General features: G+C 53.3%; 1 protein-coding gene across 1 annotated transcript; it reads right to left on the bottom strand.

Annotated features, from left to right (window-relative positions):
• Positions 1-2,190: 2,190 nt before the first annotated feature.
• LOC129086986 (keratin, type I cytoskeletal 14) lies at positions 2,191-6,398 on the bottom strand. The gene is made up of 8 exons (XM_054593746.1): positions 5,844-6,398; positions 4,691-4,773; positions 3,962-4,118; positions 3,637-3,798; positions 3,428-3,553; positions 3,114-3,334; positions 2,965-3,011; positions 2,191-2,432 (listed from the first exon to the last, which is right to left on the bottom strand). Exons 1-8 carry the CDS (start codon positions 6,396-6,398, stop codon positions 2,338-2,340), a joined length of 1,446 nt encoding a protein of 481 aa, XP_054449721.1. The 3' UTR covers positions 2,191-2,337.
• Between the last annotated feature and the right edge of the window lie 11,010 nt (positions 6,399-17,408).

Genomic DNA, 17,408 nt, shown 5'->3' with positions numbered 1-17,408 from the left:
CAAGGTGGGACCACCTCAAAGCCCACTGCTTGACTGCCTGGCCTCCTACTTCTGAGCCTACTATTAGCCCGGTGGTCTCCAACTGCCATCTTGACCACCAAGCAAGCCTCTTCTCTCTGTATTCCCTCCAGACAGTGATGGCAGCCATTCAGGAGGCCGAGAAGCTCACCCTGCCACACCCACATCTAAGAAATCGTAGGTCACTATAATCTCCTAAAGCAGATCTCCTTTGGGGGTGGAAATTCTAATCTGGCACCACCGCCAGGGCAGAGTAGTGTCCAGGGGTTGTTATGCAGTGCAGAGCAGCCTCGGCTCAGGGCTCACTGTGACTGCTGATGTTTCACTCTCCGTCCAGCCCTGCGAGGCCTCCCAAATGTGGGCCACTCCCCAGAGGCCATGCTACCCTTGAGCTCAATGCCCAACTAGGAATGCTGGTCCCCGGGGTCCAGCATCCCTGGGGAGTCATGCAACCCCTCCTCCAGGGTCCTATCACCCCTCGGGTCACAAAACCATCCCCACCCACTCTCTGAGGGAGTGCCTTCCAACCTCCCTCCTCCTTAAGTTGTCCCTCCAAACACACAAAACTCCAGTCATTCACCTCTGGAATGGCCCACCCCTCACCCAGATCACCCCAGAACATGCTTTCTTAATGCCAAAGCTCAGGTAAAAAGACATCCAGGAGTTTCAGGGACACAAAGCAGACTTCCTTCCCCTAGAGTAAAGATGGGGTCATGAGAAACCAATATCGCTTCATTCATTTTCCTAATAACTCACCCTCTTAAGCAACCATTTACAGAGCACCAACTATGTGCCAATCACAATACTAAACTCGTTGCCTGCATGAGATCATCTAATCCTCCATCAGCCTTATGTATTAAGGGATTTATTCCCCATTTTTTAACAGGGGATTTTGCCCAAACTGTTCTAGGCTAGTCAGTATAGGAACCGAGACTCCAACCAAGGATGTCTGATTCCAAAACTCAGGCTTTGAGCCCCTTTGCCCTCAAAGACTACATCCATCTTTAACCCCAGTCCCACCCTTGGCTCTGCCTAGAAGCTTCATTCAGGCAACTCTTTCCTAGCTTGGGGCAGTGAGCCCTACCCACGTCTGGAATCTTTGCTATTCACTCAAGTGAAGTCCTCCCTTTGCCCCTCCTTCTCCAGCCCCCCAAAGAGGGGAAGGACGCTCCCCACTAGAGGAGGCTTCTACAACCTTGGCTCTTAATGTGTAATCACTTCTTGGATTCTCATATCAACACCCAGAAGCAGCATTCATGCTTCCTGGATAAGCGGGAAACTGAGGCTCTCCAAGATCACAGAACTAAGGCAGAAGAGAGCCAGGGTTAGAAACCACTTAGTCTGTCCCCAAAGCCTCTAAAAATGGCCTTATCATGGGCAGAGAGTCACTGCGCACAAGAGGGAGCTGACCGAGTGTCGCTCACACAGAGTGCCCGCAGCCTGTACTGTGCCAGGTCCTGTGCTAGGGACCTCACGCGCACTCTTCCAGGAAATCCTCGCAGCAAGCCCACGAGGAAGGGACTGCCACTCTGCCCACTTTTCAGATGTGGAAACGGAGGCTTGAGATGATAATCAACTTGTTTTCTGTTAACTAGAAGCAGTCAGGATTCAGACTCAGCTCTGGAGGCCAGAGAAGGTGGGATGAAAGGAAGCAAAATTCTCAGGAGAGCATGAGTTCTTACTGGGTTCACAGACTTCCACTGAAGAGCTTTAGGGACCCACAAACCCCTTGAATTGTATACAAATGTGGGTAGGCTTATTGAAAGATGAAAAGAGGAGATCTACAGCTTCAATATATTCTCAAAGGAATCCCTAATGATAATCCCTAGCACAATGCCTGGCACATGAGAGATACTCAATGATATCTGGAGAATGAATGGATGAATGGATAAATGAATGAGTGAGCGAGTAAGTGAATGAATGCCCATGCCTCCACGCCCTGAGAGACACCACACATGACCCGGTGCACCCTTCCTTCTGTCTGTATCTTTGGAGATGATGAAAGTCATCCTGGGACCTGAGCCCAATCCTCTCCCAGGCCCTTTCTCCCAGTCCCAGAGGCGATAGCCAGATGCTATGATGAGTTTCAAAAAGACGCTTCCCCCGCTTTCTCCCCACCTACTGACAATGACCAGGCAGAGGCGGGAGTTGTGCAACTCAGATAATGAAGCTTTATTGAATGCCAGGAGGGGGCAAGGGTGAGGCTGGGCTCAGGTGTGAACTGCTTGCGGGGCAGGGGGTTCGTGAGAGGGGATCCCCCAGGGAGACCCCCCAGGGTGGGGGGAGGTGCTTCCTAGGCCTGAGCAATGCTGAGCAGCCTTAGTTCTTGGAGCGAATGACCTGCTCGTGGGTGGACACCACTTTGCCATCGTGGACATCCACGACCTTGGTGCGGATCTGGCGACTGGAGGACACTGGGGAATAGGGAAGAGAAGGTGTCAGCAGCGGTGAACAAGCAATGAAGAAATAAGAAGCAGGAAGGCCAAGAAGCAGAGAGGGATTAAATGAACTGTCTCCCTGCTGGCCTTTCTCCTGGATCCCTCTTCATTTGCTGCTCTTGAACCCGTACTGATACGATCAGCATATTTCTCTCAGATCAGAGCTCCCTAAGGTCAGGGACAGAGCCTGTGTCCTGAGACCAGACCTTCCTAAGAATTCAGATGGAACTGGCTCAGTCCAGATTGACCTATGGCCCACAGAGCCCTGTAGGGTCCTGTCCATGGTGCTGACCACCAGAACCGTGAGGTCTGCCACAGATACTGGGTAGCAAAAGTAAGAAGTGGGAGCCACCAGCTCCTAGCCCTAAGCAGCATTCAGAAAATGGTTTCTAATGGATACTCAGTGAGAAAACTCTAGCTCAACCCTTCAAGAAGCCTCTATCCAACACCCTAGACCTGCTGGGAAACCAGGGGTGGTCCTGAGGCTGGATGAGGAGGAAGGTCTTACCATCTCTGGATGACTGAGAGCCAGAGGAGAACTGGGAGGAGGAGAGGCTGTGAAGACAGAAAAGGGCAAGATCGTTAACCACAGCGGGGGGGGGGGGGCAGTGAGTGAATGGTGAGGGGCTGTGCTGGAAGGGAGGGCAGGGCACTCACTGGGCGTCCTCGCCCTCCAGCAGACGGCGGTAGGTGGCGATCTCCTGTTCCAGCCGCGTCTTCACATCCAGCAAGATCTTGTACTCATGGTTCTGCTGCTCCATGTCGCAGCGCAGCTGGGCCAGCTGCTCCTCGAGACTGCCGATCATCTCCTGGATCTGGGCCAGCTGCATGCAGTAGCGGCCTTTGGTTTCCTCTAGACTGTTCTCCAGGGATGCTTTCTGTGAGGGAGAGAAAGAGGATGAGGGATCAATGAGTTGGTCGTTCTCTCCCTCTTAGATCTGGGCCCACCCCAGGACTGAGAGTGCCCCTACCATGCTGAGCTGGGACTGCAATTCGATCTCCAGGTTCTGCACGGTGCGCCGGAGCTCGGAGATCTCGCTCTTGCCGCTCTGCACCAGCTCGCTGTTGGTGGCCACCTCACGGTTCAGCTCCTCTGTCTACAGAGAAGAAAACATCACTCTTTCTGGAAATTTCTGGGAAGCAGATCTCCTGGGTCTCTTCCCCTCTGAATGACACCCACCTTGCTGAAGAACCAGTCCTCGGCGTCCTTGCGGTTCTTCTCCGCTATCTTCTCGTACTGGTCGCGCATCTCGTTCAGGATGCGGCTCAGGTCCACGCCGGGGGCGGCGTCCATCTCCACATTGACATCTCCACCCACCTGGCCTCGCATGGAATTCATCTCCTGCACAACCAAAGAACAGTCCACAATGGCAGCCTCACTATGGCAGCTGAGTGGGGTTCCCCCGTCAGAGGCGTTTCTGGCCTGAACATTGCCCTCACCGTCTCAATTCCGTCTCCTCCCTCCCAGCTAATCTTCTGCGCTGGCTTTCCCATTCAGCTCTCACCTCCTCGTGGTTCTTCCTCAGGTAGGCCAGCTCCTCCTTCAGGCTCTCGATCTGCATCTCCAGGTCGGCCCTGGCCAGGGTCAGCTCGTCCAGCACCCTGCGCAGGCCGTTGATGTCGGCCTCCACGCTCATGCGCAGGGTCAGCTCCGTCTCGTACCTGGAATGACCCGAAAGCAAAGGAATGAGATTCCTATCCTGACCACACTGAAGGCTTTGTTCTCTTCCCCCTGCAGCTTCTTCCCATAGCTGGCACACTGTGCGTGGTTTAGGGAGCCAATCTTGAAAATGCCGAGGTTGGGCACAGCACCCATTGATTGCTCACATCTGAACATTCCTGGGGTGGGGGTAGGAGGTGACAGGGAGTGAGGCAGTGTATCATGCTACAGAACTCAGGGAAGGGAGATGGTTCTAGCTTCGGACAACAATAACACTCAAGGCCTCCAAACGTGACTGCCTCCCGGACTTCAGAGGCACATGGGGAAGTGGAGGGTGCCCCTCCCTCAGTGTCTCCCAAACATGGCTGTGGGTCAGAATCACCCAGGTGGCCTGTTAAGATAACTGAATCAGGACTCCAAGGGTGGGGTCCAAGAATCTCATGCTTTTAATAAGCACCCTCATGGGTTTTCACACAGCCACCCTGGTGCATGTCAGCTCTGTTTAGGGCACACTGCTCCAAATTTGTCCCTGCCTGGGGAGACTGGACACTTCGGGCCGCCACTGCAAACTCACTTGGTGCGGAAGTCGTCTGCGGCCAGGCGGGCATTGTCAATCTGCAGGACGACATTAGCATTGTCCACGGTGGCCGTAAGGATCTGCAACAGAAAGGGCACAGGCCATCGGTCAAATGGACATCGCTAGCCGGGCTCCACCGCAGCTGGCACTAGGCCCTTGCTTTCATGCCCTGGCCTGAGTCCCCCTCCTCCCACAAGCCTTCTCTGCAACAGCCTCGAGGGGAGCCTCCAGGCATCCCACCGTGACCCAGGACTTTGCTGACTTGTGGTCAACAGAGAGGGTAAGAAAGAGTCCTGGTCTTAGAATCAAGAGCTCTTGAGTTCTGGTCCTGGTTTTACCACTGACTTGCTGCAAAACCCGAGGAGACTCTCGAGGCTTTACGTGGCCTTAGATGAGACCCAGCTCTCCATCTGAACCCCGTCCCTGTGCAAGCCGGCCTGCCGGTCCTCTCTGCAGGCACGGACATCCCTTTTCAGGCCCACAGAGCCCGGGACCTCAGGTGGAGCTTTCACAAAAGATGAGAGCCAGGTGGCTCAGGGGATGAGAAAAGAGGAAGGGCCCTTGGGGGTAGTTTGGGCCTGGGGTCAGATGACAAAAGCCCCCCAGGATCCTTCCCACAAGGGCACAAGGGCACCTAAGGTGGGCTGCCACTGTCTCTGTGGGATTTCCGGGCCCGCCTGGCTGTGGGGAGGGCCGGCGGGTGCCAGAGCTCATGGGCGGCAGCCGCCACAGCCCAGACTAATGAGCTAATGAGCGGTTTGGGCGTCTAGCTGGGTCCCGTTACAGCCTCGCTCCTCCCCTGTGCTGGAGAACAGGTAGCTGTCTCCTATGCTGGCAGGTGGAGCGCAAGCGTTCAAGCCTCGGCTGTGAGCTCTTGGGCAGGTCACAGTGCCACACAAAGCTTCAGTTTCTTCCTCCATAATATGCAAGGGTAAGATCTCCTGGTCTCCCGGGATCTGAAGATTTGAAGCCCAAGAGGGCATGAGCATGAGGGTGGAGGGAGAACGTCCTCTACTGGCCAGCTTTGTTGGGGGCATCCAGAGCCAGAGGAAGACATCTGTCCTAGAAATCTAAAGGTGCCAGTGGCCTGAGGCATCTACTGTTCCGGAGTCAGGTAGCTGGAACGACACCCGCTGCCTGGCTCACCCACCTTGTTCCTCAGGTCCTCGATGGTCTTGAAGTAGGGGCTGTAGTCCTTGGTCTCAGCGGGCCGCTGCCTCTGGTACCAGTCGCGGATCTTGACCTCCAGGTCGGCGTTGGCCTCCTCCAGGGCGCGCACCTTGTCCAGGTAGGAGGCCAGGCGGTCGTTGAGGTTCTGCATGGCCACCTTCTCACTGCCCACCACGAGCCCACCATCGCCGCCACCCAAGCCACCACCGAAGCCACCACCGAAGCCACCACCGAAGCCACTGCCGAAGCCACCGCCGTAGCCACCGCCATAGCCACCACCATATCCTCCTCCAAAGCCACTACCCAGGGCTCCGCCAAAGCTGCTGCTGCTGAAGCCGCCACCATGGCCGCCCCCGAGCCCGTAGCCGCCTCCAGACGAATAGCGGGAGGAGGAGACCGACATGCCCCCGAAGCCGCTGGAGGCCCGGCAGGACCCTCCAGCCAGGACAGAGGACATGCGGCTGGAGCCCCCGCCAATGCCACAGGAGCCCTTCATGGAGCCGGAAGAGGTGAACTGGCGGCTGCAGGTGGTCATGGTGCCAAGGAGGGAGGTGAGTGAGCGAGCGTGTCAGCAGAGAGGTGAGAAAGGTGCTCAGGTAAGTTGGAAAGGGACGCAGGTGTTTTATAGTCATGAGTAGGGGGCGGGCCTGGCACTCTCTGTTCTCCTTGGCTGTCCTCACCCACGGGCCAACAGCAGCTCCCAGCCAGATCCCTCCTCTCCTCTGCCTTGTCATGTCTATCATATTTTACTGGAAACTCATTGTTTGGGGTGTTCTGGGTTCTTGTCCTGCTGGGCGTGGTTCACACGAGAAGGCGCGGGCCTGCAGGCTACACTTTCCCTTCAGCCGGGGAGCTGTGGCCCTCAGGAGCCTGCGTGCTGGGCTCCGGCGGCGGCAGGGAGCAGGGCCCCTGCGCCATAAGCCGGGTGGCCCTTAAGTACGTGAGACTTCGTCCTCTTTGAGAGAGTCCACAACTCAAGGCGGCACCTGCCTGGAGGAACACCAGCACAGCAAGGTCCCGTCGAGCACAGAACTGCCCCCTCAGCATTGTCATTTACAAAAAGAGACAAGGAAGTTTGGTGCCCTCCCAGGTCTGACAGGCTGGACTGTGCCAAGGACCTGCCACATCCCTGAACCATGCCCAGCCAGCCAGTCGGGCGCTTCAGGCTTCCACCCTGACACCCCATTGAAGGGGGAGCCAGGCAGCCCTCCCAACCCCAGGCACACACTCTTAAGAGCCTCCACACACCTGTGGACAGGCCCATGGTGCTGGCTGCTCCGACAGGCCAAAGGCCGGGGGCATCGCAGGCACAGCAGAGACGCCAGGCAAGAGCAGGCAGCCAGGGAGCCCTGCCATTTACTCCTTGCACCCCAGGATCAGACACTTCTCTGAGCCTCAGTTTGTTCATCTGTACAGTGGGAGCAAACACCACCCACCCTGCCTACTGCAGAGTCAGCTCCTCAAAGCCAACACGGCGATGCACATGGAAGGGTTTTATACGCTGAGGGTGACATGAAGCTGGTTGGCACTGTTGTAGCCCAGTCTGGGCTCCCTGGGGTTGGGACGGCACCCCTGGACGGGCCTGGCAGGGCCTTTGTCTCCCAGCCCCCGGGGTGCTCTCAGGCTCCCGAGACAGCGCTGGTGGGAGGGGCTGGCTCAGGTACCACTATGAAAGCGCCCTGTGGACCTGGCCCAGGGCCTTTCTGGGGGCAGGCAGGAGAGAATACAGGCACCTAGGAGTGGACTCGAGGGTCCCTGACCGCGAAGGCTTTGAGGGCCAGGGGATGTTTTCAGGGGTCCATTTTTGTTCTGCCTAAAGGACCTCAGCTCTCCCTTGGCTCCCAGACAACCTCCAAAGGCACCCCCTCCAGCCGCACCCGCCTTCCCGCCAGCCCCTCAGCCTCACAGACCCTGCGGGCATGTCGAGAGGAATGCGGTCGTGTCTGGGTCTGCCTGACACGTCCCGTCTCCCCGGACAGGCCCCAACAGCCCCTGCTGGAGGCTCCAACGTTCTTCTGAGGATCAACTGCTCCCAGGAGAGAAAGGGAGCCTCCCTTTCCCCCCACCCTTGCCACCATCAAAGCGCACCTCAGGGAGCTGCCCCCACCCCCAGCCCAGCTTAGGAGCTCACAAGACAACCTGAGACAAACACCGGAGCCTGTGGGCTCCCCAGATCTGCGGCAGCACAGAGAACTCACAAGGATGTGAGTAAGCCACAGCCCCACCCCTGACAGACACTCCTAATCTCCCTCCACGGAACGGTCTTCTACCCCGGCCCAGCCTTGTAATTGCCCAGTGAGAGGGCGCAGGGCCTTTGGCTGAGGGACAAACGCTTTTATCAGGAGGCATGTTGCTGTCAGTCGTGGGTTAGGGTGTGGGGAGGGGTGCTCACCAGAGAAAAACGGGACCCGGGGAGCCAGGGTGGGTGCCGAGCCCATCACCCTGTCTCTCTCCGCTGCAGGGAGACACGGGAGGCTCCCCAGAGCACGGGACACAGGAAAAGGTCTCCTTCCTCCCCGCCTTAATTCATGGCACCCAGAATAGGCTCCCTCCTTACCCTCCTCCGAGGGGAATTCCAAAAGATAAAGAGGCTGGGGAACCAATGGCATATAAATTCATGCACACAGTCCAAGGAGAGCCCTTTGCCAGCCTTCCCCGCCCCCACAGACCCTAGCACCTCGACGTGGAATGCAAGTCGGATCTCTCCCCAATCCGGGATTATAACCCCAACTCGGATCCTGAGGCCAGCTGTCTTCCCCTGCAGACGGGGAACTAGGCGCCAATGGCCCGGCCTGGCGCTCGTGACGTTTTGAGGAGAGACAGCTTTCTGGGGCAGCGGGGGTTCGGGGGATGAGGGGGATGATGTGGGAGCCTGGAGCACCCCCCCTCCGCTGGGCTCCTAGGCAGGCTTTGAGTGGGTGCCCTTACCTGACCCTCCTCCGGCTGGCGGGAGGGAGGCGTGATGGAGGAGCCTGGGGCAGTGCCACTTGTGGTTGGCGAGCCTCCCTGCACCCGCCTGCGGGAGGACCCATGCCAGCCCAAACAGAGAAGCCACTGCGCCAGGCAGCCCCCCACAGAGCCCGCATTGTGTGCCGAGGACCAGGCAGGGAGCCAGGGGGTGGGATCCTAAGGAAGAAGGGGACCTCAGAACAGGCCGGTCTGAGGAGGGAGGTACAGCCAATGCCCTTGGAGCCCAAGCTAATGGGAGAGACTGTTCCTGCCCGTAGGCAGCCCCCACCCTGAAGGAAGAGAGGATACACCTCGAAGTTACTTAAGATATGAACAAACATAAGAAAAAGGCAATTCATATGTATTCTCTGGGGCTGCTGTAACAAAGTACCACAAATTGGGTGGCTTAAAGCAACAGAACGTTATTTTCTCACAGTTCTGGAGGCCAGAAGACCGGAATCCAGGTGTTGGCAGGTCGCACTGCCCCGCAGGTGCTAGGGGAGAGCGCCGCCTGGCCTCTTCTGGGCTTCCGGTGGCTCCTTGCTTCCTTGGTTTGCGGGAGCTACACTCCAACCTCTGCATCTGCCTTCACATAGCCTTCATCTCTGACTCTCTGTTCCTTTTCTTTTCTTTCTTTTTTTTAAAGATTTTCTTTCTTTATTTATTTTTAGAGAGAAGGGGAAGGAGGGAGAAGGAGAGAGAGAGAAACATTGATGTACAAGAGAAACATCAATGAACTGCCTCCTATATGCCCCCAACCGGGGACCTGGCTCGCAACCTAGGCAAGTGCCCTGACCAGGAATTGAACCAGTGACCTTTCGCTTTGTGGGACGATGCCCAACCCAAAGAGCCACACCAGTCAGGGCTCTGTGTCCCTTCCTATCTCTGATAAGGACACTCATTGGATTTAATGCCCCCTCTGACCCAGAGTGAGCTCATCTCAATTCTTACCACAATTACATCTGCAAAGACTCAATTTTCTAATAAGGTCATATTCTGGGGTTCCTGGTGGACATGCATTTGAGGAGGACACTATTCAACCCACTACACCATCTAACAGATTGGCAAGTATCCGTGTGGCAAAGGCAGTAGAAACAAAGAGACGGCTGTGCTAACAGGTGAGCGAGGCCAACCCAGGAGGCTTCTGGGAGCAGCTTTTCGCTCCCAGAACATGAGGGCCCCGGGGCAGGGGCGGCCGGTTGCAGGCTACCCTCAGGCCTCTGGGCCACACGCCCCACCCCACCCCACCCCCCGTTTCCCTGGCTCCTTCACCAACAGACAACTGCTCTGGGAAAGAGGCCTCTTTTTAATTTACTTAATTTTTTTATTTTTGAACTAATTCTAGACTTCCAGAAAAAGTTGTGAAAGTAGTAAAGAGTTCATGTGCCCTCTTCACCCAGCTTCCCCTAAGAGAGTCATGTCACATGAACACTGCACATGATCAAAACCAGAAAATTAATACTGAGCCACAAGCTGTGTTCAAATGCCACCAGTCTGTGTCTCCGTCACTGACCCTTTTCTGTTGCAGGCTTCACTCCTGGACGCCACCGCCCGATAGCTGTCCTGTCTCCTTAGTCTCCTCCCATATGTGGCAGCCCCTGTCTTTCACGACCTTGACATTTCTGAAGAACACTGGTCGCTTATTTTGTAGAATATCCCTCAGTTTGGGTTTTTCTGATATTTTCTCATCATCAGATTGAGGTTATGCGCTTTGGCAAGAAAAACCACAGAAACGATGGTGGGTCTTCCTTAGGAGCCTAAGTCACGCGTTGATGTGTCTTATTGGCTGGTGATGTTAACGTTGTTCATGGATAAGATAGTGTTTGCTAGGTTTCTCCACTGTCATGTTACTATTTTCCCCATTGAAATCAAAAATACCTCGAGAAAATACTTTGAGACTACACGATTATCTCATTGTTCCTTCAACTTTCACCCACTAGTTTTTACACCCACTGGTGGAGGGAAGGAGCTTGATGCCCAAGAGCCTTACTTGTCTGGACTCTAGAGGGGCTCTCGGGGGAGACTGGGGGGGTAAGGGTGTCCAGGCTTAAAGAAGAACTCTTTCCTCCTCTCTTGTCCAGCCCCAAAGTCAGACTGGGTTCTTCGAACCCCTCTTGTGCCCTGAGATATTCCCATGCAGGCTGCCCTTGAAGAAACACCATGCTTCTCTATTCACGGATATCTAGTCTTTTTCCAGGCCCCAACAAGCCTCAGGGAAAAGGAAGGGAGAGTCAGGGTCCTCCCCATGTCACAGGTAGGAAATCTGAAGCCTAAAGAGGCTCACAGACAAGGGACCAGCTGGAGCCCATCTTGCGATCCTCAGACTCCCAGGGTCTGCCCAGGGTGGACCTCTCTCCTCCTGGCTGAGTCCTGAACCCCTTGCCTTTCCTCCCCTGTCCCTTCACACCCTCCCCTTCCCAGCCCACTTTGTTCACCCGTCTCCCCGCCAAGTCCCAGCCACCTGCGTACAGTCAGGGTAAAGCCTCCCAGAGCTGAGGGCTGTCACTTGTAGAGACAATGGGCTAGGGGCTGAGCTGACCTGGGCCTCAGCCTCTGCCACGGGAAAGGCAGGACTAGCAGGGGCCAGGAGGAGGCTGGCAGGCAGGGGTGCCAGCGTGGGAGGCGGTCCGGAGCCTGAAGCTCTTCCCCAAGGCCCTGGTCCCCTTTCCCCTAGAAACCTCTGCCACCCGCCACGTTCCCAGACCAGCTGGCCCATCTGCGCCAAGTGTCCTTGTGAGAGAGCATGGGCTGACACAACCGGTGGGCCGAGCCAGGCGTTTCAGTGTCCCTGGTCTCGTCTGAGCCTGCCAGCTGTGGAAGCCGACGGAACAGGGATCTACCACCCGGTGTTTCCGATGTAGACGCGTCAGAGGCTGAGGAAACCCCCAAAGTCCACAGCAAGGAAGCTGCTCAGCCAGGGTTCCATGCCAGCTCTGCCTAGCTGTGAGCCTCACTTTCCAATGACAGGTCCCTTCCCTGCTAGAGGGTCCCCAAAAGACAGAGACAAAAAGGGTCTCCATGGTCATCTAGACCAGCCTCTAAACTCTATAAATTAGGAAACTGAGGCCCAGAGAGGGGAAGGGGTTTGTCCAAAGTCACACAGCAGAACCTGCTTTGAAAGTGCAAAATGTTTAACGCACGCAGCCTGGGGGCATGATGAGAACAGGCCAGATGAGAACATGCGGGGTGAAAACAGCCGTGCTTCTGTGGTCCGTGCGCGCCTCCGGTAGCTTACTGCAGTGCTTCCGAGGGCCACAAAGTGCCTCTCCTTCAGGAGGAGCTCGGTGCGTTAATTTTCTGTAATTACCGGGTCTGGTGGTGGAGACACAGCGCTTGTCCTCGGAAATGTCCGGTCTGATGAGAGAGGACAAATGAGCCCAGAGGCTTCTCAGCTCCTTGGGCCGAGGAGCCGCCAGGTGGGGTGGGTAGCCCATGAAAGGCTTCTTGGAAATGTTACGTTTAACTCAGGTTTTGAAAGAAGGAAGAGCCCTGAGTGGGTGGAGTGGGGAGAGGGCATTCCCAGGCAGGGGTGTGGCTGTGGGAACTCGAGGAAAGTCAGCAACCGAGAGGCAGAAGGGCTGCGTCAGGAGTCCTGAGCTCCCGGGCAGAGACAGGAGAGGGGTCCTGGGAGTTCCAGAGAGAAAAGGGGCGATTTCCACCATCAGAGGTTGGGGAGCAGATTCAGCTTCACACAGCAAAACCCTTCCCCCAGGCTGACACCACGTGGCATCCAGGAAGCAACAGGGCTTCCCAAGTCGGTGAGAGAGGGCTCCCATCTGGGCCTCAGTAGCCATGTGACCTTGGTCAAGCCACGGCAGCCCTCCGAGCCCATTTCACAACAAGTGGATATAGTATCAGTTTCTACCCAGCAGGGTCATGGACAGGAGTGAGTAATTCATGGCAAGTGGCCAGCATGGTGTTAGGCACAGAGTAAACTGTTTGGTTAAAAAAAAAAAAACACTTAAATCAATCCCAAGAGCCTGACCAATGAGAGGCAGGGGTGAGCTCCCATGGAGAACAGGTATCAAAAGTCAGGCAAAGACAGAGATGAAGAACAAAGAGGAGTCCGGGAACGCGCTGGGGCGTTGGAGTGACGAGAAAAGGCGGGAGGCCTCGGGAGAGCTGCTGAGGCCAGCAGGGCTGAGGTGATGAGCCCGTGAGTCTCCGAGGGCCTGGCCGGGGTGGAGTCTACGGGAACGGGCAGGCCCGGGAGCCCTGCTGAGGAAGTCAGCCCAACAGATGGGTGTGAGGGGGAAGGCATGGAGCCGCCACAGGGTCCCCATTCTGAGGTTGAGCGCTGTGTCTCTCTCTGTCTCTTGGGGTCCCCCAGCAGGATGAAACTACAGATGTCCACAGTGTTCACCTGCTTGATAACACACCTCATGTTAACTTCCTTCCCTTCCTGTCTCACCTACCTGCGCCCGTATGCTGTTTCACAAGACACCACCCAAAACACTTCTTGCACTTGAATTTTTGTCTGAGAGTCTGCTTCTGGAACCCACACAGAAGCACCTGAGTTTTTGAGCTGAAACTGTAAAAACCAGTGGTATGCTGGTAAATATTTAACCCAAGGGGGCTGAGGGAATATACAGGAATCTGACAGAAGTAATGCTTGCTTGAGTGTGGTTGGTAGGGTAGTAATATGGGTGGAATAATTTATAGTTTTAATTCGAACATGTTACCTAAAATGTCATACGGTGTGCTCGAGTGTGATATTGTTATGTTCTTACAATTTTACATTCGTACAAAATTACATTCGTACAAAATTACATTCTTACGATTTTATAATAAAAAGGGGGTGTTATTTGTGCCAGACCCTGTATATACATTATATATATACAATTTTATCATAAATTTTGCATAAATAACATAAGAGATGTGCAGCACTCAATTTACAAATACTAAGAAGCATCTTCATTGCAAATTCCATGAATTCCATTGATTCTCATAGGATGCGCTCCTTGATTTTTGCCAAACTTTGTGTCCTGGACCTTGCCCAACTCTTGCAACCTAAAGCTGCAATTAACAAACAAGTGTAGTTCTGACATAAGTTCATTGGAATGTGTGTTTATGTTGAGGAGTAAGATAACAGTGAAACAACAAAGGCCCTTGCCCTAAATTCAGTCGTTCACTCAGTGATATGAGTGACTTCCATACTGAATCAGCGAGCAGATTTCAAAAACTGAAAGGAGATTTCCAGTATTTTCTTACATTTTTTTTTTCTATTCACAGTGCACTGACTACCGACAGGGCACACTTTTAAGATTAAGCGGCAGTATTCTGAACATTTTTTTCTTAAAATGTAGATATCTAACCCTTCTCAAGTCTAGACAATCAATCAAGCCCTGATTAGCAGCATTTCACACTTGCATGATGTAAACGCCCCACTGCCTCACCTGCGGGGCTGGGGGGGTGGGGCGCCGGGTAGCAGGGGGGCGGGCAGATGAGGGGGTGGGGGAAGTGTCAGCCAAGCAAGGGGCCTGGCCTTGGTGAGCACAGCCCGCCCTGCACACCCCTGAGGCACCACTAGGAGGAGGACAAAGAGTGCCATTCCCTGCCCAGGTGCCGTAAGTCAGTGATCACTGCAGCCCCCACCCTGCGCCTGCCCCCCAGCCCAGCACACCTGGCCCCGAGCAGCCTCTACGTGGACATGGGCTGAGTTCTCTAGGCTCCAGGCCAGGGGTCTGCTCATCTAGAAGATCTGCTTGGAGGTGGCATGGGGGTAGGGTGTTCTGACACCTCACCTACTAGTTATGCGTTCTTGAGCAAGTCACTCAACCTCCCTGCACCCAAGTTTCCACACCTGTAAAATGGGATGATGCCGTTCGTCCGAGGCAACAGCTAGGAGTCTTGGCAGAGGGTCGGGGGTGGAGGGGTCTGTCCCCAGCCTGGCTGCAGGAATCAAATGAGGTAATAACAGATCAGCCTGCTTCAAAAACTGTCAAAGGGAGAGGGAAAGAGTGAGCAAGCATTTATTGGGTGCCTACTGAGTGCTTTATCTACCTTTTATCTCCTTTAATCCTCTCATGAACCCTCTCAGGTACATACTAATACCCTAAAGTTACAGAAGAGGAACTGAGACGCAGAGAAGCAAAGGACTCGGCCCAACATGGTGCTTGGAGTTCAAACCCAGGGTGGCCTCCTGCCCCCCTCCACTGTGCCACACTACCTTCTGCAAGGGACTGTGACCCCCCCTACTTCAGCTTTAGTTCTTTTCTTGTGGTTATCACTTTTGGCTTGTGTAGTCACATTATTATCTAAATAAAAAGTGAATTAAAATCTATGGCATCACATGCTAATCAACATGGATAAACCTGAAAGACATTATGTGCTAAGTGAAATAATCCAGTCACAAAAAGGACAAAAGACTGTATGATTCCACCAGAGGAAGTACCTAAAGCAGCCAAAATCAGAGAAACAGAAAGTAGGAAGCTGGTTAGCAAGGACTCGGGAAAAAAGAGGGAATTAGTATTTAATAGGTATAGAGTTTTAATCTTGCAAGATGAAAAAGTTCTAGAGTCTGTTGTACAACAATGTGAATATATTCGACACTATTGAACTGCATACTTAAAAATTGTTAGGATGATAAAAAATCTATTACTTAGCAATATGAAACTGACAGCTCGGCATATTCGTGTGTGCATTACGTTTTTGACCAGGAAGTTAATGTGATATTCAAGAAAGTAACTGATTTTTTGGTTATAGGTTTTTTGTTTATTTTCTTTGTTCATGTAGACACATACACAATTTTATGCATATGTATAAACATGTGTGTACTCTTTCTTTCCTTTCTTATTTCTTGGGGATCCCCCTCTTCCCTCCTACTTCCCGCTCACCTACATCAGCCTCTCGCCCTACCCCCAAAGTAACCCATGCTACGAACTTCACAACTACCCTTTCATATTTTTGGTGCTCATATAATTATACACACACGCACACGTTTGCATAAATGGGGGACTGGTTTTTATTTTATCACACATGTGAGATCAGTAAACTACATGTGCCTTTCTGCTTCATGCATCTCCCTTCCCTCAGTACCTTCAGGAACCTCTTCTTGTCATCTGACATAGCGCCAGTCTATTGACCGTGATGGCTACTGAATATTTTACAGTATGACTGGATCTCTATTTATTTGACCGTGCACTACTAACAGGTAGTCACTTTGTTTTCCACTTTCAGCCACATATAAATAATTGCACATATGTCTTTTTATACCGATCTTTTGTTTCTGTGAACCTGTTCATTTAATAATGAAACCCCTTAAGGATCTGAAAATCACCTTTGCCATGCACCCACACATAATAAGGTCAGAAAGGAACCTGGGAGAATGAAGACCTTAGGCACAGAACAATGGAGGAATGTTTTTATTTTTTATATTTCCATTTATGTTGTCACACTATTTGTATGGCAGATTAAAGCTGGAAGGACCAAAACATATCTGTTTTTTTGGTTTTTTGTTTTTTTTTAAGACAGGGAAAGGAGGGAGAAAGAAAGGGAAACATCAATGTGTGGTTGCCTCTCGCACACCCCCTACTGGGGACCTGGCCCGCAATCCAGGCATGTGCCCAGACTGGGAACCAAACTGGCAACCCTTTGGTTCACAGGCCGGCACTCAGCTCACTGAGCCACACCTGCCAGGACAATGTTTTGTGTGTAACAATGCAATGATCACAGGAAAGATAGGGACTTTTGGATCCCAGCAATGCGTTTTTAACAGGGAGCCAAGTCAGAAACGGACCCTCCTAAATAGCCATCTTTGCTTTAACACCTCTTGATCTGCTCTAAGCCCTTCAGGAGTCCTGGGCGATTGGAGAAGAGAGGATGCAAAGCTACATCAGCCCGTGGTGGTGACCAGTTTATCCGGAAGGCCCAGCGAAGAGCTCCACTTGCCCAGTGCCTCGGCTCTCGCGGACTGGACTCTGCCCAACCACGGCTCATGAAGACACTTGCTTTCTCTTCCATGGCAGTTCATCAGCACCTGCCATGATGGCTGCCTTTTACCATAACCAGACACACCTGGAATCCAAAGACGCCTGTTCTCAAGAAATTTGTTTCTGAGAAGGTTTTGTGGAGCCCAGAAAGAGCAGAGGCTTCTACACGAGTCCCATGGTTTGACGTGACAAACCTTTACCGAGCGTCTCTTACAGGCTGGGTGCTGTCTAAGGGTTGTGGGAACAGGCAAAACAGAAAGCTTCGTACGTGGTTACGTGTCAGGGAGCCGGCAGGTCTTAAACAAACTACAGCAGTGGGAAGGCAAACGTAAGGAATCCCTTATCTCAGACACAAGACATACTCTGTGCTTTTTATAGAGCTCAGAAACAATGGGCCCAAAGAAAGCAAAACCTTACGAGCTTACCACCGATGCATTTACATCAGCAGGTACACTGCACAGGCTGTCATTAAGTCCCACTCTAGCCATTGTTTTCACACTTTATGCAGTTAACTAAAACAATATTTCACAAACTTCGACACTAAGTCAAGTATGAAGAATCCGAGGGTGTGTTCAAAGTAGACAAGTTACAAGGAACATTCAGAGCACTCAACCTCCCCAACCCAGCAGCAGGATATTAGGAAGTGGGGATGCAGTCGAGAGCAA

The sequence above is a fragment of the Pteronotus mesoamericanus genome, unplaced genomic scaffold (genome assembly GCF_021234165.1).
Source record: "Pteronotus mesoamericanus isolate MK-2021 breed Mesoamerican mustached bat unplaced genomic scaffold, CSHL_Meso_final scaffold_476, whole genome shotgun sequence".
In the NCBI taxonomy this organism is placed as follows: domain Eukaryota; kingdom Metazoa; phylum Chordata; class Mammalia; order Chiroptera; family Mormoopidae; genus Pteronotus; species Pteronotus mesoamericanus.
Note: the sequence above shows the minus strand (reverse complement) of the source record. Positions and strands in the feature narration are given on the sequence as shown.